Raw genomic sequence first — 14591 nt, 5'->3', positions numbered from 1 at the left:
CAAGAGTGACAACACATGTTCATGTAACACTACAGTATTCCAGGAAGAGAATAGTAAGCTGAACATAAAAATTACTAATTCCAGTTGAATGAATGATTTTGCATTGCAAAACCTTCCTAATGTTAGTCAACCTTTATAACAAGGGATGACCCAGTCCAAATCTTTTCAACAATACTAATCCAAGTTCTTAAGGATGAGGTATTTGCCTAAAACTGGTTGTAATACTTTATGAAAATGAATGAAAGTCATTGCCATGTTTAAACTTGGAATAAACTAGTGCATTGTATAAATATTATACTTACTAATCACATCTGGGATGCCCCACAGGCATTTATGGAGGTCACTATAAATATGCTGTGTGTACAGTATATGTTCAATTCAAATAAAAGGAGCAACTATAATGTTCTGACAGTGTATCACTCAAAATTTGCATAGCTTTATATTTTGTTGGAGCTATCACATATCATGTATACCATACATGCTAGCCTTATAAAAAAGGCAACAACAACATAAGTATTGCAGTAATATAATAGAGTATTTTATTTTTATTGTATTTTTATTTTTATTGTCTAAAAATGGGGAAATTCAGGTGTAATATCAGCATCAAGCTAATTAGGTTCACACAAAAGATCAAAAAGTGTTAAAAATATATATGTTTGTATATATATATATATATATATATATATATATATATATATAAAAAACAAGATCAACAATAATATTAAGAATAATATCCTGTGCAAAATTATAACATAAAAAATACATCAGAATTATAAATAGCATACTCACAATGGCCCAGTAGTAATATTGCTTCATATCCCCGTCTGCCCATGTTGTCTGTGGTGATAAAGAGTCACTCACATCGGCATAGCAGATGCTAGGAACTGAAAGTGTAATCGACAACTTGATTATTTTTAACTAATAATGATCAAAGTCATGATAATTTATTGAACATTGAAACTTTCTGTCAGTTTGACGTAAAAGTAAAATATAAACGGAAAAGGTAATATACTCCACAACTACTCAAAAAACTCCCAATAATTTACTTGTTGATAGACATGTAATTTGTTTTTCAATATGCCAGTATTGCCTAATTAAAATAGGCAAACTTGTGACAAAATAATTTTTTTTTTTATCAATTGGAACTAATATCATCTTGTAGGGAATGCAGTAGTACCTCAAACAACTAATAGGAATACTGTGTTTCTGGATGTTTGATTGACCAGAATTTACTAATGCCTCACTGATGTTCTGAAAACAGATACGGGAAAGAGATGCAAAACAACTCTGGTTCTCTGTCTAGTTCTACTGTTTACTGCCAATTCAAGATTGCAAAATCTTCTAAAGGTTTTTGAAAACTCAAAAAAAATCATAACCTCTAAAACACCTGGGATGAGATGTGTGCTACGTCACGTTCTCTCTTTGTCCCAGGAGGGAGTACATCCCAGAAACACTTCGGCAAGGGATGACAGAAAGAAAGAGACTGGTGGGAGGTGCATGTAGAGAGTAGAAAGAGGGGGGGAAAGAGACATTCCTTCGAAGTGACACATCCTGTAGGTGGGACCTTTTGTGTCACCACGGTGACGGAAGGGCGAGCCAGTTATTCTCATTACCCCATTACCTATGTGTGTTTTCAGCTCGCCGTATGTGTGAAAAATAATAAATTTGAAAAATGAAGGAAGAGGGAGTTAGCGATGAAAAAACCAGGGGTGTGTCAGACCATGTGTGAGAGTTTGCAGGGGTGCACTTTCACAAGGTGTAGCTTTGAGGATGCTGTGTGGGAAATAGCAATAAATCACTTTCAAGAATTTTGCTGACAAAATTGGGTTAATTGTAATTATCCTCAGAAGAAGTGTACCTCTCTGAATGTTTGTTTTTGCATGAGATTGTTTAAAGGGTAAGTTTCCAACAGCAACATAATGTGCTGGAGGGAAAACCTTCTACCTTCTAGCTCATAATTCTTTAGGGAGGAAACGATGCACATTGGGGAAAAGATTGTACTTGCATGAAGTTATTTTTGTCTTGTCAATAGGAGGATATTTCACCCGCCCCCGTGGCTATCCTCATCATGTGAGAAGAGGCGTCTGAGCAGCATGTTTGCTTATCTTTCAAACTATTGTTTTCATGTGATCGTTTATATAATGAAGCTCACAGGGCATGAATGAATATGAGCAACGTAAATATCCCTACCATGAATGTAATTACCTGTTAAAGGTCAGACATCTCAGAAATAATTGTTTAGATTCCCAAGGAGTGAAAAACATGTATTTATCCTGTTGAAGGCAATGTAGGATGGAGGATATTTACTCTGACGTGCCAGAAGACTAAATGTCTTCAAGGTCAGGTGAGCTCAGGTGACCTTACATTGCTTTATTTTATACGATAATGAAAAATAATTTTCTCCTCAGAAGAATTTTAAAGAAAATGTATCTTTTAATGCCGCGTAATAATTTCACACCATAAAGATAAAAGTTAGAAAAAAATCCAACATTTTATTTGAAAACATATACACAGTGAAAAATTCATCTTGATAAAATAAATATTTTTTATATGTGATGTTGTCTGTGCTACATTTGTGCAAACCCTGTTAGTGAGTAGAATCATATTTTCCTGTCGTTTGATAAGTTTGGAGCATACAAACAGAGATCTTATGACATTTGCTGCACTGCTTAAATGTGAGTGGACTTTCCACCTTTATAGAAATTACATGTGCTTTGTGTAAGCCATTTTACAGTAGGACAGCAGCAGGTGCAGACAGCTCTTAAGATAATCAAAATAAATTACATTACAGAGAATATCAGTCATCTTTACAGCATCCTGATCGATACAATTCTTACCACTTAGAGAAAATAAATTTTTTTTGCGAGAAAGATTTCATAATTTAACCTAGAAATATTCTATTTGTAGAGTATTCCTCATCGCTGTTTAATGATTTTAACAAAAATTGAGATTTTCTCTGTCCAGGTAACGCTGCTGCTTGAGGAATGTCCCATCGAATACGTTGCTCCTCAGAATGTCCTCAGAACATTGAAATGTGATCTTTCTTATTGTTCTTAATGACTGAGAAAAATATGTGTTTGTGATATGCCATATTTATAGCCATTGAAACAGGAAGTCTTTGATTACAAATTTAAGTTTAGTAACAACTCAGATTAATTCATAAGTCTGTGGAACATTATGGCCCTGCAATAAAAGAAGAATCAATTTTATCATGGATGGCAATAGTTGTAGAGGGTGCTGTATGTACTTATAAAAATACAGCATAAGAGTTATTACTTTTATTTAGATTTAGAAGCTTTTTCTAACCATACGAAAATAACAGAGCATACACATGACGGTAACTTGTCCTTTTTTGTGTCTTCCACAGCTGCTGAAACGAGAGAGCTCTCAGGAGCTCCTCAGGGTGGTCTCCTCTCTGTTCCAAGCTGGGGGTCCCTCCTCCTTCACCCAGCTGATGTCCGGGGTGTCCAGCCTGTTCTGCGGATACCCAGAGGGAGGGGGCTCCAGGGTTCTGTCCTTCAACTGGTATGAAGACAACAACTACAAGGTGTTCCTGGGGGTGAATGGCAGTAAAAATCACAACTATGTCTATGATGACGCCACCAGTAAGTAAATAAGACATGAACGATTTTTTAATGAAACTCCTTTTATCAACAGGCGGATCACATCCATTATATTACTGTGCGAAAAGATCAGTTTTCAGGAAACTTTTCTGTGCTCTTTCTTCCATATAAAATGCTACTGTTTTCTCAAATTCAATTCGAGGAAACTGAGTGGTTCAGTTCAAGGAGAATTCAGGGGATATTTTAAGTCGTTTTATTACTGCAAGTCTCTTTCAAAGAAATGCACTTGCACATTTTTATAGTGCTATAAGCACCCAGTTTAATTCTTGCCTATCAAAACTTGAAGATTAAACTGAAAGAGCATTCTTGGAAAAAGCACACATTGCTTCATTTATTACCTGGGTTTCTTTTCCTCTTTGGTTTTCATGTTTCAAAAGGTCATGTATGACATGAAAGGGCTGCAACTAAACAGAGATTTTGAAAAGCTCCTGTCACAAAGAAATGCATAACAGTTTATCCATCTCTTAATCAACTTGAACCATCTCACTTCCTTGCATGTAAAATGTAATGAAAATCTCCTACTGAAAAGCCACAAATATTGTGTTTAATGGGACTTCACGTCACAGATGAACAGATATATACAAAATACATGATTGGTAGAGGGGTACTCGGTTTCTGAAATGTTACAGTGCATATGCATCTGGCCCATTTTACATTAATACCCTTAAATAAAATCCAGTATGCCTGATTGCCTCCAGAAGTCACCAAGGAGGTAATAGTGTCCTCTTATGCATAATTAAATCTTTATAAATACAGCTGCTTCGTAAAGGACTCAGAGTATTGTTTCTTTTTTGTTTTTTTGAGAGAATATTCATGACAAAACCCCATCCTCAAGAGTAAACACAACACACAAGTCAGAGGGAATAAATACGTGACAATATAAGAAGAAAACCTATTAGAGGCTGCAAAAGACTAGAAACTGTGGTGGAGATTCACCTTCCTGCAGGACAGTGACCCTAAACATGCAGTGAGATCTGCAATGCAATGGTTCAGATAAAGTCTAAGTCCAGACCTAAATCTGATTAAAAATCTGAGGCAAAAAAAAAAAAAAAAAGAATTCTTGATTACAATCTGCATCAAATCTGATGGAGCTTGACCTATTTGACAAAGAAAAATGGGGGAAAACTGTAGCCTCTGTAGCTGATAGAGACATATAGCAAATCACAAAAGGTCAAAGGTGGTTCAGGGTAGCTGAATACAGGCACAAACTATTTTCAAAATACATTTCTTTCACTTCATAATTATGAACTACTGTAAGTCCCAATACATTGAAGCTTGTAGTTTTAACCTGACAAAATGTGAAAAAGTTTAGCAAGTGAAAACATAATTATTTTGTGTCTGCATAGGACATTCAAGTTGAGTTGAAGGAGTTCAGGCTTGCAGTAGAAGTGTCAATAATACTTTTTTCACACTTTAACCAAATTAGAAATTTTCTTCTTGGAAGAAGTCATTCCCCCCCCCCCAACATTCCTTCTTCTTCTCTGAGCATCTTGGCTTTTTCTCTGCCCACAGCTCCGTTTTGTAATTCCCTGATGCAGACCCTGGAGTCCAACCCCGTCACAAAGATTGTGTGGAATTTAGTCAAGCCCCTGCTGATGGGAAAGATCCTGTACACGCCTGACTCCCCGGCCGTCCGACAGATATTAAAGAGCGTAAGAGAGTCCACCTTCAGCCTGACCCTTCACCTCTTTTATTTCCTCTACACACCCTTTCTCTCCTTTTTCAGTTTTTTTCTCTAACACTCCTAATGTCTTTCTACTCACACAACCCCCAACTCAAATTGACCTGATTCTGAATGTAAAGGATAGGTGCGGAAGGTCTACAGGGGCAGGCAGGGGAAGAGGAAAATCAAATTAATAAACTCAATGTGTGGGTGGAGGAGGTAAATAGATCCGTCTCTGCCATTGCTTTTTGCACAGAACACATCAATTTCAAGCAACTGTTACAGGAATTGAGTTTGTCTTTCTTGTTTAGTTCGCCAGTCTTGTTGTGCAAATTAAAACTGGTTATTTTTTTAGATCCTTTCTAGGTTTTAATAGTACCCTGTGATGTTATCCACACAAATAACAAAGAGCTTTAGTAGCAGAAATTTTGTAGATTAGGGCTTTGCAGTTTGTCAAGACCAAGATTATAAATAAATTAAAGTTTTAATCAAGTAAAGGCTATAGTTTACCTTGGTTTGGTTGTTTCTACAGCTTCTAAATTACTATAAAGTGACTGTTTTATTGTCAGTGAAGAACATGTACAATTTTTGTTATTTTTCCCTCTTTTAATTACAGTTGTGACACTTTGCAATCTCTATATGTTGAAAAGTGCTAAATAAAGAAATGTGATGAAGTTTTCTTACTTACATATTAGCATAAGCAGTTCTGTGATCCTTAGCCATAAAACTCTTCTTGGGTTCACAAAGTTTCATAAAAGTCAGTGTTAATATGCTTCTCCGGCTACCAAATTGAGTTTTTTAAACCAGCAAACCTCATGTTCTTATTATTTGTTACAAATATATTCCATTGCGGTCATTTATTTAAATTTGCGTGATGTAAAAACAACTTGTAAAGCTTGAACCAGACAGCATGACCTTGCGTGACATCCAGAGGTACCAACAACAAAACCTGTTTATGTCAGATTATGTGGTTTTACTGCAACTGTTACTTATGCTACAGTGACTCGCCAGAGAATTATACTCCATGAACTTGTTAACATTTTGTCATTTTACCATTTTGCACTAACTAGTGTTGGTCTTCGCATTAAATCGCATTAACAAAACTGTATCAAGAAAACCTAATAAAAAAAAAGTTAAAGAAAAGCAAAGCTCTGCAGGTAATGTTCCAAATGTAATGCTCATCTTTGTACTTTTAAACAAATGATTGACATGTTTTAGTTTTAGTTCTAATTTGACTGGTTTCTTTTTGGAACCAGGCGAATACAACATTTGAGGAACTGGAGAGACTCCAGAACATGGCCAAGGCCTGGGAGGAGGTTGGGCCTCAGCTTTGGGCTTTCTTCAACAACAGTGTCCAGATGAACATGATCAGGGTACGGACATAGTTGTTCTGATCACAACTTTCACTACACATGTCAAACAATAAGTGCCAAAAGGTAAAGTAGTAGTAGAGGTAATTTGGTGTGAACATTTTAGATATACACAGAATAAATCTTAATTTTGTTTTCTCTGAAAAAAATCCCTTAAAAGTTTCTTCAACCTGGTGCTACATATGCTACATAAGCCATATTAATGACGCTCCATTATCCTCTTTTTTCTCAGGATACCCTGAGGAACCCAACAGTGATGCACTTCATGGACAACAGTCTGGTGGAAAGCACGTTTTCAACTAAAGATATTCTCAACTTTCTGCACAATGGACCAGAGGCGGACAGGGAGGAGGGAATGCCAAACTTGGACTGGCGGAATATTTTTAACATTGCTGACCAAATCATACGCATGTTCAACCAATACGGAGAGGTAAGGAGCCCGTTGCTGTAGCTGTGATTTGTGTAAATACCTCCTATTTGCCTGTACAAGTAGAAGTCAGTCAGGGCTGCTCCGTCAGGTTGCAGCAAGATCTTTTCAGACAGAGAGAGCCACTTATCACTGCTCTGTAGGTTCTCTCCTGTCCATCAGCCTGAAAGGTGGAGAGAACAAGTGTGCTGTCGCCTCCATTGTGGAGCCGGTGATAAAGTAGAGAGTAGGTGGGAATGAGTCACCCTCCTCAGGAGCTCAGATGTGGTTCAGTGTACAGCTCAGCATTGAAACCAACCCCTGTTCTTCTTCATAAAGTGGACAAATCACTATCTATCCTCCTTTCCTCACTCACTCCATTCCCCTCTTGTGGGATTTGAAAGGAGCCAAGGGTTGTGGTTTTAGAAAGAGTCCTATCTTTGCAGGAATCTAAATCTGTCTTTTGTCGCAGCACTCAGTGCCTGGACCCTTCAGAGTCCTGCAAACAAACCAGGCAATTTAGCCAATTAGATACAGCTGTCAGCTAGCGCTGGTGCATTGAGCGGCTGTGGCAGCTAACATCAAGTCCCCTCACTCTGTCAGGAGTGGATGTTTCTCACACTACAACTCCTCTGGAACATGTGTATCACTGAGGATCTTTCTCCTACGTCTATCTTTGAGTGAGCATTAATGTACTCCCATAAATATGAATAGAAACTTCATCCAGTAATCCAGATGGAGACTTTAGACATTTCATATGCAGAAGGGCTGTGCAAGTATGAGCTGTAGATAAAACAATTCATGTGACAAACATGCATGTTTTATGTTGTACCTGTGAAGGAATGGTGCATAAAGTAAAAGTTGCATAAATATGTGCTGTAATGAATATGTCTGGGTTCAGTTCATTTCAAGTTCATTTTTATCTTTGCATAATACGTACAAAATTTGCAACAAACTTCTTTACTCTAAAGAAAAAGTGTTTCTAAAAAAAAGACACCCGGCTACCAGGAGAACCTAAAACAGTGACCAGAACTCCCAGTAAAGTTCAAACAGTAAATACCTTTTCCACAGTTTTGTCACATTATATCTGCAAACGAATATGTATTTTAGTTGGATTTTTTTGTGATATTACCACACAGAGTTGTACCTAATTGGAAACTGGAAGGAAAATGATACGTTTTCCCACATTTATTTTAAGAATTGTTGAAATGGTATGTTGGGGCATCTGTATTCAGACCCCCTGACCTCATACTTTTTATTTTTTTCAAATTATGGACTGAACAGTTCTCTGTGACAAGTTCAAAGGCTGTGATATTATTTTATAACCTTAGCAATAATTTAAATTTTAATGTGGGTTTATCTAATGCAATAAAAACACAAACATGTGGAGCTATTTGGTAAATTAAATAAAGACAGATCACTGCAACGGATAATATTTGAAAACCATAAATTATTTTCAGATTGTCCCTGTTTGTATTTCATTTGATTCATGGGTGTCTGAGTAATTATGGCTAAATAGAACACTCACACCGCACTTTTCAAATTTAAAGACCATAATTTTTATGCCATTTCAGCCCCGTAAGAAATATTGCTATGCATTGTATTAACCTTTGATTCTTGTATTTGGTGTTAAATTAATTTAAATTAAATTAAATAGAAGCAATAAAAAAAGATCACTGGATTTTCAAGCTTTCCAAGATAAAAAAAAATCAAACCTGCCATTGTGAAAGAAATAACATTTTAGCACATTAGCAGGAAAAATACGAGGAACTCTAGATTTCATTCTCAAAGAAAAAAACAAATATCCATCTTTAGGGGCAGCCAAGTCAAGAATGCTCTCTGTCAGACAACAATATAAAACTTCAAAGTCATCAAGTATGATGTTTTAATAAAGATAAATATCAAGAATGTGGATCAAAAACAGAAATACAAGCAAAAATAAACAAATAAGGAACACAGTATTACCCAAAGGTTCAGAAAGATTATTTAGAGAAAAAACATTATGATAATTTGAGCCAGAATGTGGGGGAAAAGGGCTAAGAGACGAGGAAAGAAAAGTAAATCATGCCACGCAATTTGTCAAACACAGAGGAGGCCGTGTACAACTGCCAGTAAAAATAGGTCACTGGTGTTTATCAATGGGCTGACTGCTGGAAGAACAAGCAGGTTAAATTCTGCTCTGCGTGTTAAATGCTACAAAACCTGTCTAATGTCAGTTAGTCTTTGACCTCAGGGGGAATAATCCTTTAGAAATGTCATATATGTGTTGTCTGATTTAATAATCGTGCCTCAGAATGGAGATTTTCCTTTGTAAAAACTATTACCACGACTCTGGTAAGCAAATCTTTAATTCTCCACTTTGATCTTGTACTCTAAGTGGAGAGGGAAAGTGGATTTCATTGCTCTATTTTATTCTAACCGCAGTTCAATAGAGAAACAAATTTTTGTTGCAGCATTCGGTACATATCACTAGACAAAAATCAGCAAGAAGAAACAAAATGCTATATCTGAAAGATTTATTGCTGTCATCTGAACAATAGCTTCCCAGTTTGACAACACCAAATCCGTAGCTGTCTTCCCAACTATATGTGTGTGTGCAGTGTGTCAGCCTGGATAAGTTTGTGGCTTACACGGATGAGTCCCAGATGATTCATCAGGCTCTGTACCTGCTGGAGGAGAACAAGTTCTGGGCAGGTGTGGTTTTTATGGACATGTATCCCTGGACCACCAGCATTCCTCGACACGTCAAATACAAGATCCGCATGGACATAGACTCAGTGGAGAGGACCAACAAGATTAAAGACAGGTTTGTAAAGCTTTGTCTTCTTTTTAATCTCTTTTCTGTAGACGTGGTGCACCTAAAATGTATAACTTCTAATTGTTGTGCTTATGCATTTGTTTTTAAAATGAAATGATGATATAGCTCCTTTTATGTTGAGGAAAATCCATATTTAGCAATGTACTTTGTGCATGATACCTTGACATTGACCCACAGCATCACAGATCCTCCACTGCACCCTAACACTTAATCTGTTGGCTCACACCAGACGACGTGAAGAGTTCTAGTCAAAGCACAAAAAGAAAATCAAGAAGCTTTCTGGTGGTGGGACATAAAAGTATTTTTCCTGCCTTGCCTCCCAGATAGCCAGTAGGCTTGCAGATAACATCTAACTGGTTTCTATGGAGACTTGGTGACCCCAAGAAGTATTTTTTTTGTATGTTCTCTAACATTTAGCTTTCGAGAGTTTTCACTTTACTTATCCGACTCATTGCACATAAGGACAATACAAACTCAGCACAATTGCTTTAAGCATTTTAATATTTCTTTATCTTTACATAGCACATGGAGATCAACTAAAGCTTGGCTTACTGGAATGACACGTTTGTTAGTCGTTCTTTTTCTGATGAGTGGTCAAGAGAATTTGCTCTTTGTGTGAGCAAAGAGCAAATTTGCTCACACAAATTTCCTGTTTTGCCCCAGAGAAACAGGAAATTGTGAATTACTAAATAAGAATTTTCAGACACAAGATAAACTTAAACAAGTCAGACTCGAATAAAAAAAAAATCAGTTATACTTGTTTGTAGAAATTTGAGGGTTGTGTTGTGCCTATGATTCTGCTAAGAGCAAGATTTTGGGGGGTTTGTAGATAGAAGTAATAGTTGGATTCTCTTGATTTTTTTGCAATTTACATCAATTTATTTTCAGGCTTTTTTACAAATCTTTACCAGTGTTTTGTATAGATAAAGTTTGTTGTAAAGCAGATTTATTGTTTTACTAATTAATATAAACATATCCAATGATTTTTGTGTGATTTTACTGATTTTCTTAAAAGTTATTTATGTTGAGGCAAGTGATCCTCAGAAAATCCTGATATTAAACAGCAGTATACTGATATCACTTTAGACACCGCCTTGCACCATCAGACTCATCCAGTCCCTTGGCCTTTCATTGTTTTTCCTACTGTTACCACCACATCAATGAACCATTTCATATATACTTGTCACATTCTCGCTGAGAGGGAAAATCTTCACCAGCTGCTTTTATTGCGTCTCACAAACTTTGTTGGTGGTTCACATTAACTCATTACGCATCCTTTAATCCTCCCCACATGCAGCACTTATATGCATTTCTGTTTTGTTTGAGCTCCCATTTATAGGCAGGCAGTATGCCAATATCCCCCCTGAACATGAGCAAAAACACTTTGAGCTGTTTACAGCTCACCAACGGGCCTTAATGGACCCAGTGGGAGTCCGGCTTCTATACAATTGAATAATCAGATTGTAGCAGAGATCTGTCACACAGTTATCCGCTTATCAAGGGGATGCGCATGTGTAGTATGCGGCTTTAGAGACTTTGGGATATTCATTTAGTTACAAATATTTTAATGAAATCAATGCTTGGGATTTTTTTTTCATTAATCAAATATCCTTCAAAAATCAAAGGAATCTTCTGAAACTCCTGTTTAATTCAGTTGTTTAAAAAAAAAATGTCTTAGATACTGGGATCCCGGCCCCAGAGCGGACCCGATGGAGGACCAGAGGTACCTGTGGGGTGGCTTTGCGTACCTGCAGGACATGATCGAACATGGGATCATCAAGCTTCACACCGGAAATGACTGGCCACTGGGGGTTTACGTTCAGCAGATGCCATATCCTTGCTACGTCGATGACCTGTGAGTTGACCTATCAGTGCTTTAGCTGCCGTAATAAAGATATGCAAACAGGTTTTCTGAAGTACTGAGGATAAATTCCTTCACACAGATCATATCTAAGAGTCAATTACTTTAGATAAGACAAGTGAATTATAAGTGATTTTCAGTGATCCAGCTGATTAAATAAGCCAGTTACACCATGTTTTTTTTATTTTTAAAAGTCATCACATGGATAAAAGTGTTTTCAAGTTTTCATCTGATACTTCTTTCCATCTAGATAAATAATCCCTTCTGCAGTTTTGTTTTCGGTAACTTTCTGTCACTTTTTTTTCTTTTTCTATTCTGCTGTTTAGCAAAATTCAAATAATTTAGTTAGTCCTGACTGACCTGAAATTGAAAAAGATTAGTCAAATTCAATGTCAAAAAATAAAAATAGGAGAGAAAAAAGTTATGTTTTAACACAGTGTATGTAAACATCTGGTTTATGGTGTGTATTTTATTACGGATGCTGCATATTCCGATTATAAAATGTTTTATGACCACAGTCCAGGTTGTTCTGTTATTCCTTTGTGCAGCTAATTATAAAATCTTTTATAATGTTTCATTAAACGTTTAGCTTATTGAACAATTCCAGTGAACTTTTGTTTTACTTAAGCGTCTTGGATGTTTGTTGTTGTGGAGAGACAAAATCATCTCAGATAGATGGATTTGATATCATTTTTCCTCCCTCACTTTTTCTGCAGCTTCATGATCACATTGAACCGCTGCTTCCCCATGTTCATGGTCTTAGCCTGGATCTATTCGGTGTCCATGACAGTGAAGAGCATCGTCTTAGAGAAGGAGCTGCGCCTCAAAGAGACCCTCAAAACCATGGGGGTCAACAATGGGGTCATTTGGTACACATGGTTCATCGACAGCTTCATCATGATGACTGCAAGCACAGCGCTACTGACAGCCATCATAACGGTGAGAGGACAGCTGATGAAAAGTGGAAATTTCATTTGTCTGTTTAAAGAGTTCTTTTCTTAAAGGGAGTAATGCTGCCCTCTTGTGGGCAGTATTAGAGTGAAATAAGTGTTAAAAAGATGTTGTTGTTTTTTTTTGCAGGGCGGAAAGGTGCTGAATTATAGCGACCCACTCCTTGTCTTCTTCTTCCTGCTGATTTTCACTGTGGCCACCATCATGCAGTGTTTCCTGATGAGTGTGTTTTTCAACAAAGCCAACCTGGCTGCTGCCTGCAGTGGAATCATCTATTTCACCCTCTACCTGCCTCACATCCTGTGTTTTGCATGGCAGGACCGCATCACCAACAACATGAAATTGGCGGCAGTACGTTTGGTTATTATTCTTGAGACTGTTTTTTTATTTAAGGTGTTTTGCAAACTCAGAGAGCGTAGGAGGTATTTTTAAACCATTCCATTTTTCCTTTGGCTGACTATGAACACACATCTCATGGTTAAATGCTTTCAGACATACCTGCAAGAACAGAACTAAAGATAATTTATGCTGTTTGGTTTAAATGTGTCAAAAACATTCCTGTAGGATGAATATGCATGCTAGTTTCACTTCTGAATTAGTGTTCTTTGTGGATCCTTTTTGCTTTCCTAGAGCTTGCTCTCTCCGGTAGCTTTTGGCTTTGGGACAGAATACCTTTCACGGTATGAAGAGCAAGGTTTGGGCCTGCAGTGGAACAACATTCAGACCAGCCCATTAGAGAAAGACACTTACTCCTTCCTCACCTCCATCCTCATGATGGTGTTTGATGCCGTCCTCTATGGAATCCTGGCCTGGTATCTGGACAACGTGTTCCCAGGTTGAAGTCCTAATACTAAGCACTGCACTGTAACAAACTCCTTTGGATTTTATCCAATTGAGTATTACAGCAAAAATTTTTGCTTTACAGGACAATACGGCATCGGTCGACCGTTCTACTTCCCTCTCCAACCCTCCTACTGGCAGAAACCTGCACCGTCGTACCAAGAAATGACCGAGCAAGGTTAGTCTCCTGTGGAAATTTTTTTTGAGGCAGTAGAGCAGTGCTACTTTTCTTCAAAATTATGAAGAATGTATTATTTGATCTAGCAGATCACATTTATTTACATAGAGTGATAGAGCAACATAAAGTAGTGCAGCAAGGTGAATAATAAGTGATTTATTTTTCACTGAAATTACTGCTGTAAATAATTTGAAGCAACTCCTTGCACATTTAGAGTTTAAAAGCTCCAACTGTTGCTCGGAATATTTTTTACAAAGTAGTATCCAATTAGATCACTTTTGCAAGAATGCACACATACAGAAATACATGGTGTTAGCCAAAAGCAATGAATATAATTTATTATATAATGTAAAATAATGTAAATGCAAGTACAATGTTGTATAACAAATCATCACATTTCAGAGCAAGGGAGTCATTATTCAGGCACCTTTACTGAAGTCTATCTTTCCCAACCAGATTCCAAGAAACCAGAAGCAGAGAACCAGGAGCTGGACATTGAGAGCAGAGGCACGCCCGAGACTTATACCTGCAATGGCTCGGCCAGCAAGAAAACCTGCAAGCACCAAAGTAAGAGAGAGCGCCTGGAGAGAGAAAGGGAGCTGCTGAAACAACAACAAGAAAATCCAAACCAGGAGGAGGAAGATCCGAATGATGGGAGTGAAGGTGAGGGAAATAAAAACCCTGAAGAGGAATTAGACTTCTGTTGGAGAACTCTCTGAAGCCATCTAGTGGACAGAAAGGGGAACTGCACAACAGCGTTAAAGTGAAATGAGAATTACAAAGGAGCATAATTTGAATGCAGTCTTTTATAATTACATATAAGATAAAGGTTTCTATTGCTCTAAGAAACTAAAATAAGAAAACTTCAGCTGATCTGAAAC

General features: G+C 37.2%; 1 protein-coding gene across 2 annotated transcripts in view; it reads left to right on the top strand.

Moving 5' to 3' along the window:
• LOC102230195 (retinal-specific ATP-binding cassette transporter-like) overlaps positions 1-14591 on the top strand; it is a 46397-nt gene that overhangs the window by 11227 nt on the left and 20579 nt on the right. For both annotated transcript variants that reach the window (XM_014469837.2, XM_023336011.1), the window contains 11 exons: positions 3368-3605; positions 5136-5275; positions 6543-6659; positions 6889-7086; positions 9663-9868; positions 11559-11735; positions 12458-12680; positions 12822-13043; positions 13323-13527; positions 13618-13710; positions 14167-14373. In XM_014469837.2, coding sequence (XP_014325323.2) covers positions 3368-3605; positions 5136-5275; positions 6543-6659; positions 6889-7086; positions 9663-9868; positions 11559-11735; positions 12458-12680; positions 12822-13043; positions 13323-13527; positions 13618-13710; positions 14167-14373 — 2026 coding nt within the window. The remainder of the gene's footprint in view (positions 1-3367; positions 3606-5135; positions 5276-6542; positions 6660-6888; positions 7087-9662; positions 9869-11558; positions 11736-12457; positions 12681-12821; positions 13044-13322; positions 13528-13617; positions 13711-14166; positions 14374-14591) is intronic.

Source organism: Xiphophorus maculatus, chromosome 6 (genome assembly GCF_002775205.1).
Source record: "Xiphophorus maculatus strain JP 163 A chromosome 6, X_maculatus-5.0-male, whole genome shotgun sequence".
Taxonomy (NCBI): Eukaryota; Metazoa; Chordata; class Actinopteri; order Cyprinodontiformes; family Poeciliidae; genus Xiphophorus; species Xiphophorus maculatus.
Note: the sequence above shows the minus strand (reverse complement) of the source record. Positions and strands in the feature narration are given on the sequence as shown.